Source organism: Anabrus simplex, chromosome 13 (assembly GCF_040414725.1).
Source record: "Anabrus simplex isolate iqAnaSimp1 chromosome 13, ASM4041472v1, whole genome shotgun sequence".
Taxonomy (NCBI): domain Eukaryota; kingdom Metazoa; phylum Arthropoda; class Insecta; order Orthoptera; family Tettigoniidae; genus Anabrus; species Anabrus simplex.
The window spans coordinates 17367091-17392873 of record NC_090277.1 but is presented as its reverse complement, the minus strand read 5'-3'; the positions used below and the strand labels follow the sequence as shown (position 1 = coordinate 17392873).

The 25783-nt window shown below is 39.6% G+C and overlaps 2 protein-coding genes across 4 annotated transcripts in view; one reads left to right on the top strand and one right to left on the bottom strand.

The window, feature by feature from the left end:
• LOC136884953 (zinc finger protein 271) overlaps window positions 1–4808 on the bottom strand; it is a 54548-nt gene extending 49740 nt beyond the window's left edge. The window contains exon 1 of one of the 2 annotated variants that reach the window (XM_067157294.2): window positions 4766–4808. The gene's annotated coding sequence lies outside the window, so the exon portion shown is untranslated. Of the gene's footprint in view, window positions 1–4587; window positions 4691–4765 lie in introns of those variants that run through there. The other variant, XM_068230123.1, reaches the window with a different exon arrangement.
• Window positions 4809–4843: 35 nt separating this feature from the next.
• The window catches only part of LOC136884954 (coilin), an 86962-nt gene continuing 66022 nt past the window's right edge, over window positions 4844–25783 (top strand). Inside the window, exons 1-2 of one of the 2 annotated variants that reach the window (XM_068230124.1) lie at window positions 5706–5894; window positions 5981–6066. In XM_068230124.1, the coding sequence (XP_068086225.1) occupies window positions 5838–5894; window positions 5981–6066 (143 nt within the window). In that variant the 5' untranslated portion in view covers window positions 5706–5837. Of the gene's footprint in view, window positions 5387–5705; window positions 5895–5980; window positions 6067–25783 lie in introns of those variants that run through there. The other variant, XM_067157296.2, reaches the window with a different exon arrangement.

Here is a 25783-nt window from a genome sequence, read left to right as displayed (position 1 = left end):
TTGTTATAATAGGTTGCTTTATGGGAGGCTTGTCATCACTTTCCGATACTTGATGCAAAAAATACCTGATAAACATTCCAAATCTGAATCTGTCAGTTCATTGTCAATAACCTCAAAGTCAGATCTGTCACATCTTCCAACAAATTTCACACTACTTCATTTCTGATTTTCCGTAATGAAGATGCCATATTTAGACACAAACTGTACTAAATCAATCAAATAATAATACATATACAGCACTGAACAGAATACTACGAAATAAAATGAAACAGAATAACAAAGCAGAGTCCATGAAAGTTTATTTACAAACACTACAGAAATAGCGGTGAAACAGATCGTCGGAAAACTCCACTCATTTATTTCTGTGAAATAGCACACAAGGAGGTGTGAAACTGAACTCACGGCTGCTGTGGATATCGAGAACAACAAGAAGTATACAGTCATGGCATCGGTTGACGAAATGCTAGTTGCTTTACGTCGCACTGACACAGATAGGTCTTATGGCGACGATGGAACAGGAAGGGGCTAGGAGTGGGAAGGAAGCGGCCGTGGCCTTAATTAAGGTACACCCCCAGCATTTGCCTGGTGTGAAAATGGGAAACCACGGAAAATCATTTTCAGGGCTGCCGACAGTGGGGTTCGAACCTACTATCTTTTGAATACTGGATACTGGCCGCACTTAAGCGACTGCAGCTATCGAGCTCGGTGGTTGAAGAAATGAGGAAATTACAAGAAGAAATACGAACATGCCAGTTGTAGCATTAACACTGCGTCAAGTACCTGTAGAACTCCTCAGCTCAACCCGCCAGAGTGTTGCACTCACACTCAGTATTGGGCTGCTAACTTTTCTACTATGAAGCAAATCTGTGTGCATGGAACTATTCCTCCCCACTTTGTTAAACATTAACATCTTATCTTAGAATAATGGACGAAGGTGGGGAGGTATGGCCTTCTTCGATTTGGTGAAAGCATTAGACCGGCTCCCACATAAGCTTATCTGGTATTCACTTTGATCTTGTGGCATACCAGGTGGGTATAGCAACACAACCAGCTCAGTCTGCTGCATCATTCGACATTTGAGAGTCTGCATTGTCTTTACTCCTGTTCGTCACTTGTTTTCACATGCTGCAGACGTGCGGATGACACATCCTTGGACTCTACTGTATGCGATATCATGGTGGCAAGTAGAACTAACGAGTACTTGGAGCATTTGGTGAACCAGCAGAGAATTTGGATTGCGGCTCAACTTGAATGTGGGATCGAAACTGATGACACAATTGTAGTAGACGAAGGCTGTTGACTTCCGGTACTTAGGTAAATATCGTCGGTTAACACTTTACTGGACACCAGAACAAGGGTAAATATTACCTGGATCCATGTAAGAAGCTTCGAGCATTTTTTTCTATAATATGTTGCAATTCATTGTAAAATCCCTTCTTGCCCAAAGTTTAACCCGGCAGTGGTGGTCTTTTGCAATCTGGCGCAAATTTATTTTGTTTGATTGCACCTATTTTTAAACTTAGAGACCCTGACTGCCACATACCTCTCGCCACAGTCCTTGCTTTTTTTTTATGAGTTCAGTGGCACTGTAGTGCAGGGTGCTTATTTTTAAAAGGATTATTGTCCAGCAATGCATTGTTAGACCCTGCACTACAGTCCCGTTTGTCGGAACTGCAACAGCAGCAGTATTGAGTGTACCCAGTGACTTACTTTTGTCATCATGTTAGGAATTCATTCAGTCAATCCCTTACTGCTAAAATTATTTATGAAGAATATGAGGCAAGGGTGTTATCTCTTACACTGTCTGTGGAAGAGAAGTTTTAGTCAGAGTGAGAATGAATTAGTAGTAAATATTAGTGATGATGATTTACAGTTCTGGACCATAACAGGGAAGGATGATGTTACAAACTGGGCAAAAGTTCCTCCTCCTAAAAACTTGCGTACTCGAACCCATTTATCGTGAGTGAAACTCATAAGAAGATGTACAATATTATAGGGAAGGATCCACCTTTCAATACTCCGTAGTAAGTTGAACTAAAAAGTAGTTACAACCTGTTTATTGGGACCGGTTTCAACACATTTCAAGTGTCATCATCAGCCAATTAGCGAAGATCTTAAAACAACTAATATATTGAACACAGGCAAAAAATTAACATTGTATCATATCGTAGCAATATTGTACATCTTCTTATTTCTCTATTCAATACGGAACAATCATGAAGTTTTTAACTTTAAGTGAAACTCATAGTAAGAAGCTTTGAGCATTTATTTCTATAATATGTTGCAATTCATTGTAAACTGTACGAATCTGGAAACTGAGCCAGAGGAAATTATACCCGCAAATGAATAACTTATTATCATGAAGAGGATAATTATTTCCAGTAGCTTAATTATTTTGGAAGAACAACTCAGGGATATACTGCAGGAATAACATTAACATAGTTATCAGCTGAATTATGCACAACAATATGTTTAATAAAGATTAATCCTATGCATGACATTTTCTATTTTTATATGCTGTGAAGCTAATTAGCATTGAGTATATACATTTATTTTTGATAAAATATCATGCTATTGAGTTAATAAACGTAATGCATCAATATATATACATAAAAGTTAGTAATTTTGTTATTAGAGCAAGTTCAATCATAGTGGTCAGATGGTACCCGGGGCCACCTCTCATGTTGCACCAACGAGTGCCACCTGTCCAGGGTTAATATCTACGGTACAGTTTGCACAGATCCAAATGCTGGCCTGTTACAAAGAAATATCAGCAGGTGAGACATGCAATGGAAATGTGCATGCTACGATGGTCATACTTACACAGATAGACAAGTTTAAAAATAAAGATGTTCGGAACACCTTAGGAGTCACCTGATATCGTCCAAAATGACTGCGGTGCTATGGACACGTGACCAGATGAAATTGAGAGTCAAGCATTGGAAAGGCACTGGGTCTGAACCCAGCTGGACAGCATCCTTGGGGAAGACGGATTGCCGATAATTTATAAACTAAATTAAGTCCATATGTGATTATTTGTTTTACTTTCATATGAAATAACGCTAGTACAGTTCTCAGAGATAATTTTTGCAGGTGCTGAATATCATGAATAGCAAGAATCACTGTCGACAACCTCTCCTTAACATAGATAGTGAAAGTTGTTCCGTGAGTTTTCAAATTTGATTTAGAACATCTCACTAAATCAAATTTGAAAAATATCAAGAAGCTTAAGGCTACTTTTCTGAAAAGGGTGCTTTGTGTCTCTAAGTGGACACATCCAGACTGGTCTATGAATTATGTTGAGTACCAATGTTTTTGGAAGACCTGAGATTCAGCCTGTCACTACCATCTACAACACCTTATCAGGAACTACTGCAAGAGCATTATCGGAAGAAAGAAGAGATTTGGAGTGACTTTTACTCTACTGACACAATGATCAGCAGAGAATGGTCAGTTTCCAACTGCGAGTTATGTCATCTTGTTACTAGATTTGTGGTACATAGTTTTCACCATAAAGTCTGCCACACAAAGATTCTTTTTTTTTTTTTTTTTTTTACAAGTTGTTTTACGTCGCACTGACACACATAAGTCTTATGGTGACGATAGGAGAGGAAAGGGCTAGGAGTTGGAAGGAATCGGCCGTGGCCTTAATAAGGTACAGCCCCAGCATTTGCCTGGTGTGAAAATGGGAAACCACGGAAAACCATCTTCAGGGCTGCTGAGAGTGGGGTTCAAACCGACTGTCTCCCGAATACTGGATACTGGCCGCACTTAAGCGACCGCAGCTATCAAGCTCGGTCAACAAAGTTTCATACATCCACCGTGAACTGTGTATGACCTCTCTGCGATAATACTTGTGATCGATACCATCTACAGTACATAAGTGCCCGAAGAGGAAGTCCTTGAAATAATTATGTGACTAGCTACTTATTCTATATTTCTTGTAACATATGGCCAATGGCTGCAATAAACTCTATTAATAATTTATACAGCCTAAATAACATTGTTATAATGATGTAATCATGTGGCATTTGTATTACACTGGGCCATAATTCAAAATAAATTCCTTCAGTACATTTACAAAACAAACTGTAACCAAAATATGTTTTCGTTAGGAGATAAACTGGCTTCACTATATAGAATATTTGAAATACATTAATGACGAAAATTGACACTTTTGAACATTTCATCAGAATTTTCCCAATATTAGATTCCGATTCAAAAAACAAAAACACCAAAAAACCTGAACCTGTGTCTGAAACATGGAGACTGGATTATGTTGAGTAGGCCTAGTACTATACTATAATTATACATCGTAAGTTCTTGTGGAATTCTAGATCTTAAATGGTGAAAATCGAAGAGAAAGAAGAAATTATAATACTTAACCAATGTTTCATGCTTTCAAAAAATGAGAGAACGTTCTGAAGATTCTGAAAGGCCTTCGGTCGTTTTAATTTTAATGGATGGTCGATAAAAATAAATTCAAATGCGTTAAAAACATTCACAGATTAGAGCAAAGAACACAGGGCAATATTTGAACAGATGCTGAAAGGTAGAGTGTTTCAGTCATAACACACTCATCCTAACCTGAATGTACCCCTGTTCGCAATCCTCATAAACACAGCAAATAAAAACGACTTTCAATACAAAGCATGTCACTCATCGCTAATATACATTATTTCAGAATAATGGCAACTTACTGAGAAATAATTATGCCATACATTTAATATAGTAAGGTAATAATTATACCCAACCTAACTCTTACCAAAGAGTGACTCTCGCTTGGAAGAGAATGCAACAGAATGCGCTATAGTCTCGATGTGCAAGTGTTTCACATGTCTGAGTCTGAGTGCGTCGTCAAGCGGCATTATGCGTAGAGAGTATTTTTGACTACTTCTGCTCTACGTATATAATTGTAATGGCACGAGCAATTACGAACACGAATTAACGCAATTCTTAAAATCAATTGCGTCAAAATTTTATGCCTCTTTATTATTATTGATCTTTAGCTGATGCCTTTTAATTTAATAGATTAACACAGTGCAACTTTTTGAGGTTATCTATTATTGCCTTTAATACATGACACGAAATTGCAGTTTATAGCCATATATGATTGTTTAGGAACTGTTGTATATGTTATTTAGATTGGATTAAATATGCCACCTTTTAATTTTAGAGTTGCATTGGACTTAACTGCATTTTTTGAAGACTATAGAAGCAAATGTTATATTTACATCGATGTCGCCAAAATACGTGTTATAGAAGATTTGGAAAAGCATATTAGGGATCAATTTGGATTAAAGGATAATGTATTTTTCTGTACTAATGACTATTACATTCCGTCTTCGGAAAGCATCGATATACTGCACACAAATGAAATTCTCAAGTAAGTGTTAATATACTGTTGATTAACGTTGTTAGGTACAATGAATTTCTCTCCAATAAGACCTTCGCCTAACCTTTTTTTAAAGTATATTGCATTCAATATTTTTATATTTTCGATCACTTTACGTTTATTGATAGTTTGTTTTGGAATGAAAATATTGGTACCTTTACAATTACCGCCATTTATTGAGGCTACAAATCAGTTTAGCCAAATCAGCCGTATTTTTCCTAGATGGGAGAACCTAGTGACATAGCAACAGGAGAGTTACTGAACTGACTTTAATCCCTCTGTAATGGTGTATTTTATTAAGTGATAAGCGACTTGAAATTTCGTTATGAAATAATTAATACTGTTACCGGTTACCATTTTTATTAATATTGTAGAGAGTATTAACAGTATTAATTATTTCATAACGAATTAATTCAGTCAGGGACAAGGTCTACAGTAAAACATGGTTATAAGACTTGAAATTTGCTGTGAAAAAACAAACGTTCGGATTCGTGAGTTGGTAACAATTTCCAAATATTGAAAGTGAAAGAGCGGCAATGATGAACCTAACCTGTCAATATCACATTAATTATAATAATGTTACAGGTTCTACAACTACTGCAATTTTCGGAAACGCCATGGTGCTGGAAGTTGGTCCCGCTGGAGTTCTTTTATGTACCGGGAGATTACCTGTACGAGGCCGACGTATTTAAACACCAAACTGAGCTGGGATCGAACCCGCCGACCAAGGCTCAGAAGGCAGTCTGTGCCATTCAGCCATTCACCCAGCGGCGAAGATTTGTCTGAACTGTTAATCACACGCGCTACCATTGCCTACACTCTTAAGGCCGGGAGATGTCGCGCGGCGTCAGGGTAACACTGTCTGGCTCCATGGCTAAATGGTTTGCGTGCTGGCCTTTGGCCAGAGGGGTCGCGGGTTCGATCCCCGGCAGGGTCAGGGATATTAACCATCATTGGTTAATTCCGCTAGCACGAGGGCTGGCCAAATTATTAGGCCACTCTGATACTATTTAGAAAAAAGCAAATATATCTTGTTTTATATTTTAATTTTCTTGTGTTAAGTGTATAAATAACATTTGTAAACATTTATGAATATGACACATTACAGTTTTAAAGTGATTACACCATGTTGAGACTAACAGCTCAATATTTTGTCAAGCCGCCTCTTGCTTTAATTACTTCTTGAATTTGCCGAGGCATGCTGCCTGTATTATTTACAGCCATTTGTACCAAATGTTCATTTGAATTCCAATGCCAAGTGATTCTCTCAAACAATGTCACTTTGTTTGTGATTCTTTCTTTGCCAATTTGACACTTTAGCAGCTCCCAGACGTTCTCAATTGGGTTCAGATCAGGTGAGTTGCCAGGCCAGTCTAGTAACGATATTTTATTGTCAGCCAGAAACTTTTTCACAGATTTTGCAGTATGACATGGGGCGGAATCTTGCATAAATATTAGTTCTTCATCATTTGGATGCAGCTGAGGGAGGAGTTGTGTTTCAAGCACCTTTTTATATTGCACTTGATTCATCATCCCTTTTACCACGTAAATGCGTCCAAGTCGCTTAGCACTTAACACTGACCAAATCATTACAGATTGAGGATGTTTTACAGTTTGTACAATACAGTCTTCATTATATTTTTCATTAGGTCTGCGTTTCACATACTGTTTCCTGTCAGACAATACCTCGAAAGTCGATTCATCGCTGAAGCACACCTGCAAAACAAATTACAGTGCATGCTAGACTTTGCTATAATCAATATATTAATGTGAAAATAGTTTCCAGAACTGATACTCACCTTCCTCCAGTCATCAGCAGTGAAGTTCCTGTACTTTTTGGCCCACTGGAACCTTTGATTCTTCATCCTTTCTGTGAGCTTTGGTTTCTTTGCTGGCCTGCAGCTCTTGATGCCAAGGTTCTTCAATGTTTGCCGAACTGTTCTTCCAGATGCTGGAATTCCCACCTCATTTAAACTATCCACCACATCTTTATTCATTGCAGTTCTATTTTCTTTAATTATTTTTATTAATTTACATTCACTTCTTGGCGAAATGATCTTTTTCCAACTAGCGCTCAAAGTCAAGCCCTTCTCTAACTTCTCCTTTATTCTTCGGATTGACTGTCGAAAAACATTGCATTTTCGGAATATTTCACTTATGTTATAGTTCTCTTTTGTTAAAAGATTAATTATTACAGCTTTTTGTTCATCTGTTAGGTCTTTGAGCTTCCCCATGTCAATATTCAGAAATTCCTCTGAAAATTTTGTCCTACTGAGGGAACTGCCAAAACTAATTTGAAAGAAATTGAAAGAAACTGCGCCAGTGAACTAAATCGCAATAATTTTACCAAAGCCAACTTCATAGACCGCACTGATACGCTGACACTCAGCTAAATGAAACTAAACAATGAACAGAACATTTTCAGGGAATAGATATGTCTATAGGAGCCTCCGTGGCTCAGACGGCAGCACGTCGGCCTCTCACCGCTGGATACCGTGGTTCAAATCCCGGTCACTCCATGTGAGATTTGTGCTGGACAAAGCGGAGGCGGGACAGGTTTTTCTCCGGGTACTCCGGTTTTCCCTGTCATCTTTCATTCCAGCAACCCTCTCCATTATCATTTCATAGCATTTATCACTCATTAATAAATCACCTTGGGAGTGGCGACCCCATTGTAATAACAGCCTATATACCGTATATGTTTCATTCATTACATCCCTGACCCGGTCAACAGGAAAACAACTGGAAAACAGGTTGTAGGTTTTCATTTTCAGATATGTCTAGACTACTTTGTTAATTTGTTACATTATTGGCAGTTTAAGAACTGGTCAACAGTCGGGATTACTGTTATTGGCCAACAATAAGTGAGTGATGTATTCCAAGTGTTAAATGACCCTGAACTTGACAAGAAATATGGAAACTAAAAGCGTACTGTATATTTTATATATTTTCTTGGAGGTGGCCTAATAATCTGGCCAGGGACTGTGTGTGTCGTCTTCATCATCATTTCATTCTCATCACGACGCGCAGGTTGCCTCCGGGCGTCAAATCAAAAGACCTGCACCTGGCGAGCCGAACATGTCCTCGGACACTCTCGGCACTAAAAGCCATACGCCATTTCATTTTCAGGGTAACACGGGGTGAACTCCAGTGCTCTGCCACTAGGGTCGCGTTGTATCACACTACATAGTGAGTGCACTATATTAATTGATTCTAGAGATTCTGACTTTTTATGCAGGTTTTTCAGTCAGATCTTCAACTCACCGGAAGGTCATAAACAAGAAGTCACTCATTAAAATTTCAATACTTCTCTGTTGAGTGACATTATGAAGCTGCAAAACCCTATCATTCCTGCTCATGTGATTAATGCTTGGTTGTCAGGAGTAGTTTCATGAATTTTTGCAGAAGACTCGGAAATTCAGAGTCGTTGCATTTGTCAAGCACAGTTGTTCAAAAGAATTTTGTCATCATCATCATCATCATCGTTGACCATCCCTGTCCATGAACCACTGTTCTCTTGTAATCTTCTCCCAATCTTGTCCTCTCTCCTCGACATCTTTCTTCACCAGATTGGTCCATTTTCCTCTGGATCTGCTCACTGGTCTTTTACTTCTCTTTCATATTCTCTTCTAGGACTCATCCTTCTTACATGGACAAACCACTTCAGTCTTGCTTTCTGGATCCTCTGTAGTAGGGAGTCTCCTACTGCAACCTCCTTTTGGACTTTTTCATTCCTGCACTTGTCTTTCCTGGTCTTCTGTATCATGGTGCATTGGAACTTCATTTCTGCAGCGTGGAGTTTTGAGATGTCTTCTCTCGTTAACATGGTAGTTTCCAAGCTATATGTGAGGATGTATGTATGATATGTCATTTTAGCTTTCAGTGGTACTTGTTTATCCTACAGCAGTTGTCTTACTTGGTGGTAAAATTGAGTTGCCTTGCTAATTTGACTGTCCACCTCATATTTTGCAAGGTTGTCTTTTGATACTATAATACCCAAGTACTTAAACGTCGGAATTCTGGCAAGTTTGGTGTCATTCTGATTTGCGGTTTGTCATCTCCCCTCTAAAACCTCATCACCACCATCTTAGCCTTGTTGATATTTAAATCATAGGCCTATTTCTTAAACTCTTGACTTCATTTCTGCAGTTTTTCCTCCACATCATTTTCATTTTCATCCCAGATTATGACGTTGTCTGCAAAGATGAAAGCTTGTAAGTCCTGCTGCTCCGTCCTTTTTAGTGCCTTTGTTATGGCATCCATCACAGTGAAAAATAAGAGGGGTGACAGAGCACTGCCATGCTGTACTCCTCTCTTTGTTTCAAACCATTTCGAGAGCCAACAACCCACTTGCACAAAACTTCTAGCTTTATCATACAGGATCTTCACTTTTGCAATAAGACTGTCATGAACTCCCAGCTCTTTTAGGCATTCCCAGATATGTTCCCATGGTATGCTATCATAAGCCTTTTCAATGTCGAAGAATAGTAGAAAAAGCGGTTTCCCTTTATCCCAGTGCTTTTCCATGAACATTCTGACAGCAAAGATAGGGTCTGTACTTGTTCTTCCAGGCCTAAAACCATATTGTTCCTCTTCCAGTAAAGGTTGTACAGTTCCTCTTAATCTACGTTCTATGATTTTTTCCAGAAGTTTTAGACCATTAGAGAACAGAGTAACTCCACAGTAGTTCATGCATTTTCGTCTATTCCCCTTCTTAAAAAGAGGTACGATTATACCTTTCTTCTAGTCTTCTGGGATAGCATTTTCCTGCCATACCGTGTTAACCTTTTCACTGCTAATATGTTGAGTGACTACCAAAACCCCTCCATGGTGAATTAATTTTTTTAAATCATGTCTTAAAATTATATGAAAAGTATGGAAAGTGAGGGGAAAAAATAAGAAATGTCACTTGAACTGGCAAAATAATTCTAGAATACCTTGCAGTTTCATTACTTTACTCCACAAAAATTAAGGACATTAGAACCAAAAATAACTATCCTATAAAAAATGTTGATATTCAGTCACTGATATCTGCAAACTCGTCTTCTGATTTGAGAGTATTCACAACTTCTATAATTTTGAACTCCAAAAGCACATGCCATTCGCTACTGGAATCTAATTTTACAAGCCCTGGATACAGGTACTTTCCAGGACTGCCAACCTAGGTTGCATACTGAGCTGAGTACATTATTTTAGATAGTTAACTGCAGGTAGCGTTAAAATGCAGTTTACATTTTGACTTATGGTGCATTATGTTCCTCAAAGAGGCAGCTTTCTGCCACTCAAGTTTGAAAACCGAAGGAAACTCCAAAGTTATCTATTTCCTTTTCAGAAATTTAGCCAAATTTGCTGATGAGTATATCTCGGTAAATTCTTTCTTGAATAAAATTACTATTCAATACAATATATTTTGTAGTGGTTAAATTCTACATGAATTATAAACACTAGTTAGGGACATGTTTTGCCCTAATTTTGGGCATCTTCAGCCTAATACTAATCTTAAAGTCAGGTCTTAAATCTGTTAACGTTGGAACTTAAAAAAACTAAATTTAATACTAAATACAATGGTCTTATGCTTCTTACAACGTTATGTTTTAGGTGATATTTACATATTTACAATATGTACATTAACTAAAAGCCAAAATTTGTGAACAAGGAAGCAAATAAATTATTTTATTTTACAATGACTAGAAAACGTCCAAAGTGTAGATCGGATTTATCCTATTGTATGGATGAAAGTTTATGCAAATGTGTACATATTGGTTAGAGATTGATCATAGCGTGAATTGGGGCTTCTCCAACTGTATTGACTAGAGATTGATCACAGTATGAATTGGGGCTTCTCCAACTTACGGATGAACATTAGGTTGAAGGTTTTACAGCTGGTTCGTTCAAAGGTGGTTATGGTCACTATCGTAAGTATATTGTTACAAAACCGAAACCGTGGTTAAAGTCGATCATGTTGGATTTGAATATTCCTTTAGAAAGAAGCATGGTTGGATGGTACATTGTCTAGGGAATGTAATCTTAATCATAGCTTCTTCATGATATTGATGTGAATGTATTGTTCAGTTGAAGATGACCCTATGTAGGGTACTGTAGCATAATAAGTGTAATAAATAAGTATTGATAGGTGGAAATCCTTTCCTATTTCTAATTGTGCAGCAGGGGCAGTGTAAGAGAGTTAAGGAGTCTATATATCCACTGGACTGCTGCACTTAGCTCATCCACTCCAATTGCTTTTCCTTTCCTCATAGTTTCAGGGACATTTGTATCTCCAGCCCTGTAATTTGGTGTTTCTATGCTTCTACTTTCCTCTTTACTACTACAGGGCTCCTCACTGTCTGATATAGTGCTTGCTACTCTATTTAAGAGCTTATAAAAGAAAAAGTTATAAGAATAAGGAACAGAAATGTGGTATTATAGATGGCTGATGGGATCACAAACAAAGGCACATTGAATCGAGTACGTAGGGGAAGATAGGTTGGTTGGTCATGTTCTGAGTGTAGGGAACTGCATCAAACCAATTTACTTCAGAGTAAATTGGGGAAGATGTTGCACCTGATCAACACTACTGTATACAAGTAAACATTTTTATTTCATATTATTAGGCCATTTTTGGTATGCTTCAGTAAAAGATTGCAAATTTTAAAAGAATAAATTATTACCTAAAGAGCAAACCTTCTTCTTCTTTTCTTCATGGTGCCTCTAAATATTAGTTCTTAATTAGCGTCGACCTCTTAAGATATTTTGCTGCCATGTTTTTCCTTCATTCCCACCTAGATATACCTGCTCCCTTTACAAAGCTGCAGGTTGCTCTTATTGGGTCTTCTTGTACTTTTCTCTCTCTTCACCTGGTAGTCCTAGAGTGGAGAGTCTGATTCTACCCAGCACCTCACATTTGAAAAGTATGTGTTCAGCTGATTCCCCTGCTTCATTGCATTTCCTACATATGTTGTCTCCTATTACTCCAATTCTGTGTAGGTGTTTTTTCAGATGGCAGTGTCCTACTACCCATCTTATATTTTCTCTGCTGAGTTTCAACAGTTCTTTAGTATGCTTCTTGTTTGGTCCTTTTATCAGTTCCTTCGCAAGCCTGCATCCTGGAGTACTTTTCCTGTTTGAGCAAATGTTAAAATAATCTAAATATACAAAAACAATAAAAAGTCCTATGTATACAAGAAGTGAATGAAAACTTAAGAAACATAATTAAAATCAATGTACCGGGCGAGTTGGCTGTGCGCGTAGAGGCGCGCGGCTGTGTGCTTGCATCCGGAGATAGTAGGTTCAAATCCCACTATCGGCAGCCCTGAAGATGGTTTTCCATGGTTTCCCATTTTCACACCAGGGGCTGTACCTTAATTAAGGCCACGGCCGCTTCCTTCCAACTCCTAGGCCTTTCCTATTCCATCGTCGCCATAAGACCTATCTGTGTCGGTGCGACGTAAAGCCCCTAGCAAAAAAAAAAAAAAGAAAAAAAAATCAGTGCAAGGACAGAAAAGGAACAATATGTCACAATTTGTGTAACAAATTTGTAGAAATCTAAAACACTTGTTTTACAGAGTTCAGTGAATCCTGCTTGTGGAAGGAACCTTGTCTTGAAGTAACACTTGCAATATGTGTAAAACACATTAAAAGTACCAAGTGTCCTTGTAAATTAGAAATGTAAAGTTTGAAGTGGTGTTCGCCAATTGGGCGGATTGGACACTGAGATTAAGAAACAAATGGAAGCAAAATGTTCCTAAGTTTTGCAACTGTACTGAATACTCCCTTGTAGTGAACGGTAAACTGAGTAAATGAGTAATAGCACATTCAACATGATGTACAATTGGGTCAGTGGATGCAGAGTGGGTCTCTGCCCATAAGTGGCCACGGCTAGTCCGTGTTCCAACAGCTCTGCACTCCGACCGGCCGACCGAGCAGAGGAGGGGCAAAGTCTTCTTGGAACCAGTTTTTGAAAGTTCCACTGTCCATCCATGCATTCTTTTGGGATGTTTAAGAAACCGGCAAGGTAGATCGATTCACATTTCCTATTAACAGGAGAGGAAATTTATGTCTTCCAGATGCATTGGCGCATGCCATAATTGTAATGAGATCTTTACTACTGTTCATGCACATCTTTTCTTTTCTTTTCTATCTATATTCTATCCTCTATTTTTAATACTTTCCACCAATTCAGACTCATTTTGGTCACAACGCTGTGGTGGTTGTTCTACCAGGTTTTCTTTTCTGTTTACCTACAGCTCCTGTATACTGTAGTTCCTGTTTCTCATAGCTGATTATTTTCCTTTCATTTTCCATAATAGGATTCGGGAGGCGTGGAGCCATACTCACCGTGGTGTACCCACAAAGAGAGACTGGTCTTGTTTTTTCTGTCGCTCATCTTAATTAACCTCTTAACCGGGCATGATGGGTTAATTCGTCCACCAATAGTTGTTAGTCACTCGGTTAATGACGAGTTAACTCACCTAGAGTATAGTATAAAGCTGTCTGATAGAACGCAGTTAAGCACATCTGATTGTATAGCTGTAAATCAGACAACTGGTAGTGTGCACCATAAAATTCTCACACAGAATATTATCTTTTTCATGCAATCTTTCTGCATGTCTAACCCAGTCTGTCCAAAGCAGAATTTTTTTTTTTTTACAAGTTGCTTTACGTCGCACCGACACAGATAGGTCTCGTGGCGGCAATGGGGTAGAAAAAGGACTAGGAGTAGGAAGGAAGCAGCTGTGGCCTTAATTACGGTACAGCCCCACCATTTTCCTGCTGTGAAAATGGGAAACCATGGACAACTTGTATAACATTTATCTATGATTGAGAAAACACCATTTGCATATCTCACCCAGAAAAACAAACAAAAAGTTGTTTAGGCTATAGACAGCATTGTGCTCTAAATAATCTAGATAGACTTAATCATTAATTATGATTAGACAGTGAGTTGGCTGTGCAGTTAGGATTTTGCATTTTGGAGACAGTGGGTTTGAACCCCACTGTTGGCAGGCCCCAGAAGCTCTGAACTTTGGAGCGTTGGTTGGCGACCACGGGGCCCTTAGTTGAGTCCTGGCATTGCTTCCACTTACTTGTGCGAGGCTCCTCACATTCATCTATCCTATCTGACCTCTCTTGGTCAACTTTTGTTCTTTTCTGACCCCGACGCTATTAGGTTTACGAGGGCTAGGGAGTCTTTCATTTTCACGCCCTTCGTGGCCCTTGTCTTTCTTTGGCCGATGCCTTCATTTTTCGAAGTGTCGGGCCCCTTCCATTTTTTCTCTCTGATTAGTGTTATATAGAGGATGGTTGCCCAGTATACTTCGTTCATGCTATCTCAGCAGAAGGCCTTTAACAGGGCCATCGCATGGTATGTAGGCACCCAAGGCAAGGTTTAAATCGGCGCCGCCCCCCCCCCCCCCCCCCCCCCCCCCCCCCCAGTAAAACTCCTAATTTTGTTCGTTCCAGTTTTGGTTCAGGGGAATGATACCCTAGCTCTTTAGAGCCACTCCATTATCCACCACCTATGGACCCACCATATTGCGGACTGGGAAGACAGGCAGCTATTATAAATAACAGCATCACGGACCACCCACCCTCCAGAACATATCTGATATACGTATAATAAGATTTGATTTATTTATATACAAAATACAGTCTTTGATTTTTCATTATTTGTTTTGTCTTTGGTGTTCTTTCTTGTCGTCTGTATACAAATTTCAAACATTGAAAGGCATTCGCATGGCTTTTGCATGAGCAAATGATGTCAGAATTTCTCTAAAGTCTAAGTTATTTGCAGTGTAATTTTCTGTTGCTAGAATGGCTAGAGAGTTCAGCCTTTCCTGTGCCACTGTAGAGCGCAAATAAGTTTTTATAAGCTTAAGCTTACTAAAGCTTCATTTGGCACTAGCAAGTATCACGGTTATTGTTAGTAACACTCTTAATGCGACCCACAAGTTTGTAAACAAATCTTTACTGTCTGTGTTTTTGATCATACACAATAATTCTTTTGATGTGAATGTGTTCTTTCCATGATCCAAAACCGAACTTACATGTAAAAGTTCAAGATGGAGTTAAATGTCGTTAATATCAGACACTTTGGTTGTTTTGTCAGTTAAATGTCTTTTAAGGTCCAAACAACTTTATTTTATGTCTTATTTTCCTGGAAGTTGAGCAACATTACCCGAAAATCTCTACACTTGTTGGTGTTCTTTCAACGCAGTTGACCTCCTCTTTAGTAAGTTCAAAACTTTATCCACTAATGGATAAAAAACTTCTCTCATAAAGGTTTCTTCAGGTGATGATTGCACTTCCTCAGAAGACTCATACAAAAAAGCACGTTTTTGTTTACAAATCCTTTTCTCGGGAAAAGCAGGTTCGATGCCAAGTTCAACAGCTATTCCTTTAGCAGAGATTACTGTGTCCACATATCCATTCTCTCTAAATTGGTTTAAAAACTCCAAACACTTATTGAACTTTTCAGAACAGTCACTGATGTCTACCTCTTTCCCTTGAATGCTTTTACTGATCACATTAACTTCAAAAAGAATGTCATTCCACAAGATCAAAGTTACGATGAAGAAAAAGATTGAGCCTCAGAGGCTGTTTGGGGGTCATCAATTTTGTCCCCTAACTCAACCAATGCATCCCTAACTTCCTCGTGTTGGTATCTAACAGCCTGAACAGTACTTATGCGAGATTCCCAACGCGTTTCACGAACTTGCTTTAAAGTAAGTGCTTTAGTATGGTCGCTTATTACACACCAGCACTTCGTTAAACTAGAGAAGATGGTAAAGAGGCGTTGTAAAATACCAAATAAAGATGTAGACTTAACTGATGATTTTGCTTCATCAGTAATTACTAGGTTTAGGCTCTGGCACCCACAAGGAATGAACACAGCCAAAGGGAAGTTGGCCAGTACACCGGCTTGAACTCCTTTATGTACACCTGGCATGTTGGCACCGTTATCATATCCTTCACCACGACAGTTTGTCATGTTCAAACCACACTCTTCAATTTTTTTTAACAGTAAGTCAGCGAGAGCTTCTCCAGTGATTTCTTTGGCAATTCAATAGGCTATAAAGCTTTCTTCTACTTTGATCTTCCCATCATCATCTTCAGTGACGTAGCAAATCGTTAATGAAACTTGCTCCTTGTGACATGTGTGGAGTACAATAAAAAATAATGGAAAAATATCTGGCTTCCTTTATTTTCATCAAGATACTTTGCTTTACTGAGTCACCTAGTATAGTTATTAGCTAATTTTGTATTGACACACTTAATAAATGAAATTGTGTTTCTTTGTTAGTTATACGTCTTAAGTGTTCAATTACTACATCATTAACTACATTATTTCCACTAACTGTTGCAATACCTCTTCTGAACGCTGACCCTCAGTTTCAATTTGCTTCGTGGTGTGCTGGTTGATTGATGTGTCTCCTTTAATTCTTTTTTTGTGCTTCAAACCATGTTGCCATATTTTTTAAATGGTTTGGTGACAACACATGGGATTTTAAACGGTCCGCCAAATTTTTTCAGTTGTTAAAACCCATTGCTTGACTTAAATATGACTTTGATGAGGGGTTAAACAATATACAACAGGAACAATAGACAGAATCTGATTTTTCTGAATAAATCAACAATCGCCTTGATATTTTTTTCTCCCTTTTCCAAAAACCGATGCCGAAATTGGTTTGAAAAGTGCCTATTTCCGTAATTTTTTGGGTCATCATGGTCTTCTTTAGAATATTCATTCGGTCCTTTCAAACAAACTCATCATGCTGAATGTGCATACATAATATGCGCTGGCCACATTGCAGGATCTAAAGTAATCAACGGCACCTGCTCCAATTTCTAAATAAATTCAATTTCAGTTTCAGTGTCTGTTGACAGTTCCATCACTCTTTTATTGCCATTATCACTATCACGATCACTGTGGTCACGATCGCTTGTAACGGTATCATCAGTAGGGGAAGGTACAGGTACAAATTCAGTGTCTTCGGCCTCTTGACTGCTACTTTGTGGGGAGGAACTACGGCTAGGTGCAGACGTATTGGTCTCAGCCGCGGCAACATTTTGTGTTGTATTAGTTTTTTAAAAATTAGTTAGTTTTGGCACTTTACTTAATAAAGCCTCATTCACTAACTCACTTTCCTTGTACAACTTTCTCCTTTGCGCCCTGATCCCCCTGTGGGTGGGGGTGGTAGAATAACACCCACGGTATCCCCTGCCTGTCGTAAGAGGCGACTAAAAGGGGCCTCAGGTGCTCTGAACTTTGGAGCGTGGGTTGGCGACCACGGGGCACTCAGCTGAGTCCTGGCATTGCTTCCACTTACTTGTGCCCGACTCCTCACTTTCATCTATACTATCTGACCTCCCTTGGTCAACTCTTGTTCTTTTCAGACCCCGACGGTATTACGTATGGAGGCCTAGGGAGTCTTTCATTTTCACGCCCTTCGTGGCCCTTGTCTTCCTTTGGCCGATATCTTCATTTTTCGAAGTGTCGGATCCCTTCCAATATTTCCCTCTGATTAGTGTTATATAGAGGATGGTTGCCTAGTTGTACTTCCTCTTAAAACAACAATCACCACCACCACCACCACCTTTGCGCCCTGACAACTTTTTCGGCATAATTCTTGAGTTTTCTACTAATCACTATCACTATGCACTTCACAACAACATCGTTCAGTATTCATAAAGCTCGTAACGCATAGAAGAATAAACTATTAGCAATTGGCGTAAACAGCGACGGCGTGTCTATATCAGTGTCACTATAAAACCGAGTAACCAAGACAAGTGTAAACTGTGTCAAACACGCACTGCGGGTGGGGAGGGGTGTTGATGTCGACTCGCCGGCGCCGATGAGTCACGATCCTACTCCCACCCTCACCACCTGCTACCCCAGCGGACAGCGCTGCTCAGTATACACAGTTACTACAGTGCACTATTGCATAAAGACAATTTGTGCGCACTCAGCCATACATGCATTGTATTATTGTATAACACAGAGACCAATACAGTCGTCTATAGAATTAGACTACAAACGCATAAAATATATATTACCCACAGCGGCGCCCCCCTGATTGCGGCGTCCAAGGTCTACCGCCTCGGTCGCCCCACCCACGCGACGGCCCTGGCCCTTAGTCACATACGTGAGACTGACAGATTGGCCACTGCTCCAGTTGAATGTGGTGCAACTCTCTAAGTATATATGTGTTGCATTGGAATTGGGGATTCATCAATTTTTCAGACATTTTTCAGAGCCTCCAAAAACTGTTATCTGCTGAGTGAGACATGTTATCTCATATCTTTTTGTTGCTGGGTGTAGTTCTATAATCACTTTATAGATGTCGGTATATTCCAGACTGCACATACATAATTGCTAAGCATGCTCGTTTGGATGATGAAACTATTCGTCATCTCATTGATTCAGATGGCAGCTCTTTGAATAGAAAATGGTGAGCCTGCTTCTGTACCATTATAGAGACTCATTGAAGAAAAATGAGTTTGGCAGTTGCAGAGTAAGCTTTGGCTTGCAAGTAACCATGGTTGGTCTGTGGTCCGACAGCTCTGCATTCCATCCGACTAGCTGAACAGAGGAGGGGTTGCCATGGCTCTTCACGGACAGAATGAACACTTGTTTACTAGTACACCAGAACCTCATTAATCTAGATCTGATTTATCTGGATCATAAACAACAAAAATTTATTTTTACTTGTACAGTATTTCTTACGGGGTCAACTCTTCTTGAATGTCTTTTCCGCCAAGGATAGTCAAGGACAGGAATTGGAAGTAATTCGGCCACGGTCTATCAAAGGTACAGTCCTGGCACCCGCCTGGAATTTAGAATGGGAAACCGTGGAAAACCATTCCCAAGACAGCCGGGGTGGGATTCGAACCCACGCTCTTCTGAGTGCAACGCACAACTAACATGCCTCAGCATGCAGAGCTACGCTGCTCGGTAAACATTGTTTAGTCACTTCATCAGTCGTTTTTTCAACGAGTGTCTTGCTGATATGGAGTCTATGACACTCATCCGATACTGCAGACGTTATCTCGGTTTCGCATCGTTGCTCAATAATGACCCCCTGTGTGATTGCTTAAGACAATGAAAGAGGAAGGGAATGAGTCAACATATCCGTAGTCTTTGAGAGACCACATCAGTAGCTGAAGATTATCACTACGTTGTACAGTTACAGTATTTTCCTGTGCAGTATTGAATTGTTTGAGTGAGCGTAAAATGGCTTCAAAATGGAAGAAAGTGGTGGTTTCCATGGACAAAAAGTTAGAAGCATTGAACAGGCTGGATAAAGGAGAACTTTTGAAAAATGTTGTTGTGGACTATGGCATAGGGACTTCAAGGATTGTAAGAAAAAACGAAAAGAAATTGAAGATTTCTACTTTAAAATGATGACGAAAGATAGTTTAGAGAATTGTGCCACAGTAAAGAAAGCTAGAAATGAATCTCTAGATGACGCATTATTCATGTGGTTTAGTGGAAAAAGAGAGCATGGTGTTACGATTTCAGGGTCAGTTTTACAAGAAAAGGCGCTTAGTAAACTAACAGCAAGTTAGCAAATGGAGATCCTAACTTCACAGCTGGTTAGGGTTGGTTGGAAAGGTGAAAGCTCGTCATGGCATACGCCAGCTTTCAGTGACTGGTGAAAGTTTTTCAGGGGATAAAGTCGCTGCTGACAGTTTCATAAAGGAATCTCAGGACATTATTTGCTCCGAAAACTTAACACCAGATCAGATATATAACGCCAATGAAACTGGGCTGTTTTATCGCATGCTACCAAATAAGACTCTAGCGTCTAAATTAGATGAATGAGCAAGGGGTTATAAAAGAAGTAAAGATCGCATTACAATTATGGCATGTGCCAATGCATCTGGAGGACAGAAATTTCCTCTCCTGTTAATAGGGAAATAAAAATTCACTGTGCTCTTAAAAATGTGAATCGATCAGCCTTGCTGGTTTCTTACACATCCCAAAAGAATGCATGGATGGACAGTGGAACTTTCAAAAACTGGTTCCAAGAAGACTTTGTTCTGAACGTAAAAAGGTTTTTAACGAAAAAGGTTTGCCACAATAGGCCATTTTGTTCATTGACAATACACCGTCACATCCGGGAGAAAAGTTGGTCAGTGGGGATATCCGAGTGAAATTTCTGCCACCTAATATAACACGTCTGTTGCAACCAGTGGACCAGGGTGTATTGCAAATCATCAGGTGGTTATACAGGAGGTACCTGCTCAGCAAACTGATTGAAGAAGAGGGGGAAGATGGTGTAATTTCGGTATTGAAATCAATAAATATGAAAGACATTATTTATATGATGGCATCTGCATGGGATCAAGTTAGTGAAATGACAATTAAAAGTCTTGGAAACATCTATGGCCTTGTATCTGTGCACCTACCACCGAGGTTTGTGAAGTTGTGGACTCCTTTGAGTTCCTTGACACATTTGCACGCATTCCTTGATGCTCGGAAGTAGACGAGAACGACGTAAATGACATATTGAAAAATTGCTGTAATTCAGGCTGTTGCATAATGACAGGTGAAGAAATTATTGCCTCTTGTTCCTCGGCAGGTAATGACGAGTGTGTTGGTGCATTTGAAAATGAACCCGGTGCCCCATCAGAAGAAACAATGACTCATGGAAAGTCAACAATTCAGCTGGACAAACTGATGGCCTATTTAGAATCCCAGGCTTAAAACCACACCGGCAGAAATGTTAGTAATACATCTTCATGATCGTGCTGTGCGCAAATGCTATACAAATGTAAAACAGAAAAAAACCCATTATTTTAGTGCATAAAACAGTCGTAAATGTAAGAAAAGTGTTACATTTTTTGTACAATTGAAAAAAGGTATTAATGTACAACTTATGTTAATAGATTACATAAACTTTATTGTATTGTTTTTTAGTTTTTTCTAAATTATCTAGATTTTTGATAATCCGGATCAGTTCCGGTCCCACTTAATCTGGATAAATGAGGTCCTTGTGTAGTAGAAAAATTATTTTGAAGACTGTCTTACATTTCTTTGTGTAACATCATGTACAATACAGTACTTCACTTTTATTTTTCTCTGCTTTTCTTTCTATGTTGTTATAAGACAAATTCATAATTATAGTGTAAACATTATTTTATTTGTTTAAAATGTTATTTGTTCGGGGCGTCGACCTCGAAAGATCTTTTGCCCCTACTGGCACCGTATGTTATGAACCTGCGTGTAATTGTAATTGCGGAAGTGTAAAGTGTTGAATGTGAGGAAAGGACGACACAAACACCCAGTCCCCAGGCCAGGGATATTAATCATTTACAATTAAAAACTCCTGACCCGGTCGGGATTCGAACCCGGGGCCGCCGAGTGACAGGCAGACACGTTGCCCCCTACACCGCGGGGCTGGACATAGTTAGTGTAATAATAATGTACTTCATTACAACAGTGGCATCGTTCTATTGGTTGTTACTTTGTGTCAAACATAGTATGATTGTAACAGGTGTAGAATGTATTGGTAGTGAAAAGTGTTTATTGAAGACTTTATTTGTAAACCTTCTGTAGTACTTACTGTATAATTTGAAGTGTGGTGATATATATTTTATTTGTATTCCATGTAATGACCTAACCTGTACAGTGTAATACTTGGGTATCATATGGTATTTGTAAATAGTAGATTTCAGTTCTATATTAACTGGAAGTTTCCAGAAAGTTGTACGTGAATTTTGGAACAGGGTGTGTTGCCTTTTGTTGCTTATGTATTCTAGAATGTATTTTCTAACTGTTCTGAAAATGGAAGGTTCGCGATCACGTATTCGAGAATGTATGTTAAGTTCGCGACTGAAGTAGTGATTGGTGAATTTGGGTGGCGATAGGGGGGGCTCATGCATTCTGATTGGCTTCTCCAAGCCCAGGGTTTCCCTTATAAAGAGTGCTAGGCAGCACTTCGTGGTCTGTCTGTCGGTCTTACTCTGACTGTCTTGTCTTGGCCTGGTCTGCCTTAGTCTGTCTTGGTCTGTCTGACGTTTTTCGTCGTGTGCGACGCCTCGCTACTGGGGATGGGCCACCTTCGGGTAAACGCTCTTGAATTCCGTTCCGGCTAAAATTTCCGTAATGTTCGGTTGCTATTTCGTATAGGAGTCTGCCCTAGCCTAACCTAGATTCACCAAATTAATTATTTATGACGCCTTAGCTTCTCAGCTGGGGTGGCCTGTTTGTTTTCGAGGCATTCCCATTTCTTGGTTCACTAAATATGTAGATTGTGGTTTAATATATTTACCTTGCGGTTTGCCTCTGGTAGTTCAGAATCACTTGATGTACGCTAGAGTTTTGGAAAGTACGTTTACTTCACTGTAAATTGCATTGTACAACTGTATTTGTAACTAGATGTATAGTTAGTTTGAAATTTTGAACTTGTAGGAAGGTATTATCAAAGAACCTCTAAGTTATGTGTATCACAGAGCATATAGTTCGTAAGTTGCAAGTTGGCGGATTTTGTTTGGAATATATTTATAAAATCCTTTTGTAAATAATATTTTTCAAATTTAAGGATCACGGTTGCTTATTTCGGAATCTGCAATCTAAGCCATGTCCATGCCCTCGGTAGGTCCTAGCTTTCACCTTCCTGGTTTATTGTTCATTAGTTGGCCCTACTGGTATTTACGTATGTTGTTGTTGGGGAAGATCCGCGTAGTTCCAGATGATGTTCAACTGTGTGTGAAGTTTTCTGGGTACTGCGTAATAGCACTTACCTTCCTTTACTGTGTTTAATGTTTTATTTAGTGTAACCGCTGTAGTAAAGGTAACAATGATAATGCAGTTGCAATTATTGAATTATGATTTGAATTGCCAAGTGCAAATCAACAGAAAACACTTTTCCCTTTGCGAAAATCAAATTATAAATATATCTCTTGGTCGTGGCCATCTAGATGACCCCCAGTCATAAAACATGGCTGCTAGGGTTACACTACCGTCACATGTTTTGTGGCACAAACTTCCGTAATGCGAATTTTCTGATGACTACCGACCATAAGACATATTTATGTCAAAACAGGCAGGACTAGATAACTCGTCTCTCACCGAGCTCGATAGCTGCAGTCGCTTAAGTGCAGCCAGTATCCAGTATTTGGGAGATAGTAGGTTCGAACCCCACTATCGGCAGCCCTGAAGATGGTTTTCCGTGGTTTCCCATTTCCACACCAGGCGAATGCTGGGGCTGTACCTTAATTAAGGCCACGGCCGCTTCCTTCCCACTCCTAGCCCTTTCCTGTCCCATCGTCGCCATAAGACCTATCTGTGTCGATGCGACGTAAAGTAACTAGCAAAAAAAAAAAACCGATAACTCGTCTTCCGCAAAGGCATGCACACACAATGAGCGTGACGAGGTAACTCATCACCCACATCATGATAATGGATGTGACGAATTAACTCGTTTTCATTAAAAATATATTTCCTGCTACAAATGTTCATTTCTCAGTGCAAACTCCCTGGCTAAGAGGTTAATGTACTCCACTGACTTGCTGGCCAAATTTGCTTAAGGAGAGAGCTATTCTCATGCCTAAGAAGGACACCACAGCAACTATTAATGGTAATTTCCTACTAAGATGGTTAGATGTAAGTCTGTGGACTACATGGTGGAGAATCTCTAGATGACGCATTATTCATGTGGTTTAGTGAAAAAAGATTGAAATAGTGTTCCGATTTCAGGGCCGATTTTACAAGAAAAGGCACTTAGTTTAAACAGCAAGTTAGCAAATGGAGATCCTAACTTCACAGCTAGTCAGGGTTGGTTGGAAAGGTGAAAGCTTGTCATGGCATACACCAGACGATGTGGTCCACTACACTGTGGAGTTTCTCCACACTTTAAATCCTTAAATCTGCCAAGTTTTCCACCTCACAATCTCGGTCTGAAAGTTGTAGCACCTGTATCTCCTAATCCTCCTGTGGGTCGGGGTGACTCACGGTATCCCCTTCCTGTTGTAAGAGGCAACTAAAAAGGGGCCCCAGGGGCTTGAACTTGAGAGCATGGGTTGGCATCCATGGGGTCCTTAGCTGAGTCCTGGCATTGCTTCCACTTACTTGTGCAAAGCTCCTCGCTTTCATCTATCCTGTTCAACCACCCCTGGTCAACACTGTTGACAGACGGTATTAGGTTTCTGAGACCTAGGAAGTTTTTCATTTCCTCAATAAACGAGGGTGTGAAAATTCCTTCTCTTTCCTTGGCCAATACCTTCACTTTTTGAAGTATTCAGCTCTCTCTCTCTCTCTCGCTCTCTCTCTCTCTCTCTCTCTCTGATTAGTGTTATATAAAGGATGGTTGCCTAGTTGTACTTCCTCTTAAAACAATAATCACCGAGCTCGATAGCTGCAGTCGCTTAAGTGTGGCCAGTATCCAGTATTCGGGAGATAGTGGGTTCGAATCCCACTGTCGGCAGCCCTGAAAATGGTTTTCCGTGGTTTCCCATTTTCACACCAGGCAAATGCTGGGGCTGTACCTTAATTAAGACCACGGCCGCTTCCTTCCTATTCCTAGGCCTTTCCTGACCCATCGTCACCATAAGACCTATTTGTGTCGTCAGTGTGACGTAAAACAAATAGCAAAAAAAAAAAAAAAAAGAGAAACCAATAATCGCCACTAGTACTACTAATATCTCCTAAGCTTTGTAATAGTACCAGGCTACAAGTGAAGTCCTTACATAGCAACGTGATCTCAGCAACCATGTTCACGGGATGTGATGTGGCAGAAAGTCTTCAACCTCCAACATTCCTTTGATTCGTTCTGACTACCACTTCCTATTCAAACGACTGTGATTTCCCATTAAACTGTTTCCCAATAAACGAAGCTCAATAGCAGTCTTTAAAACTTCCTGGTGTGGATTTAAAGAATGATTGTTTCTCCCATGGCCAGTTACACGTAGCCTGTTCACGTGTAAGCTTTTCCGACAGCCTTACCCACAGGGACGAACAAAAAAATTAGTTCGCAAGGAAATTTTACAAAACAACCTGACTTTAACAACCATCTTGGACATCATCATTTGAATGGGAGTAGAATTCATTTGTGACTGGCTGTTGGCAAGGAAGCCTGCCATTATAACGAGAACTCCCCTTTGTCAGCTGTAACTCGATCCGAGTATATATAACTTCTTCCTGCATACATTGACCAGTTCATCTCAGTTTATGGATGTGTTTACGATGACTAAACAGACCAATCCTGGCATAAAATATACGCCCACACAAATCACACTGAATGGATGGAGGAGGGCAGGGTTGTAATTGATGGAATTTTCTTGCTTGTCGCTTGGCCTCTTGATGTCTGCAGCGTTCTCTTTCAAACAAGTTGACATCAGTGGATGTAGTGTTCTGCCACAGTGAGCGGTCCACAGCACATTCTTCCC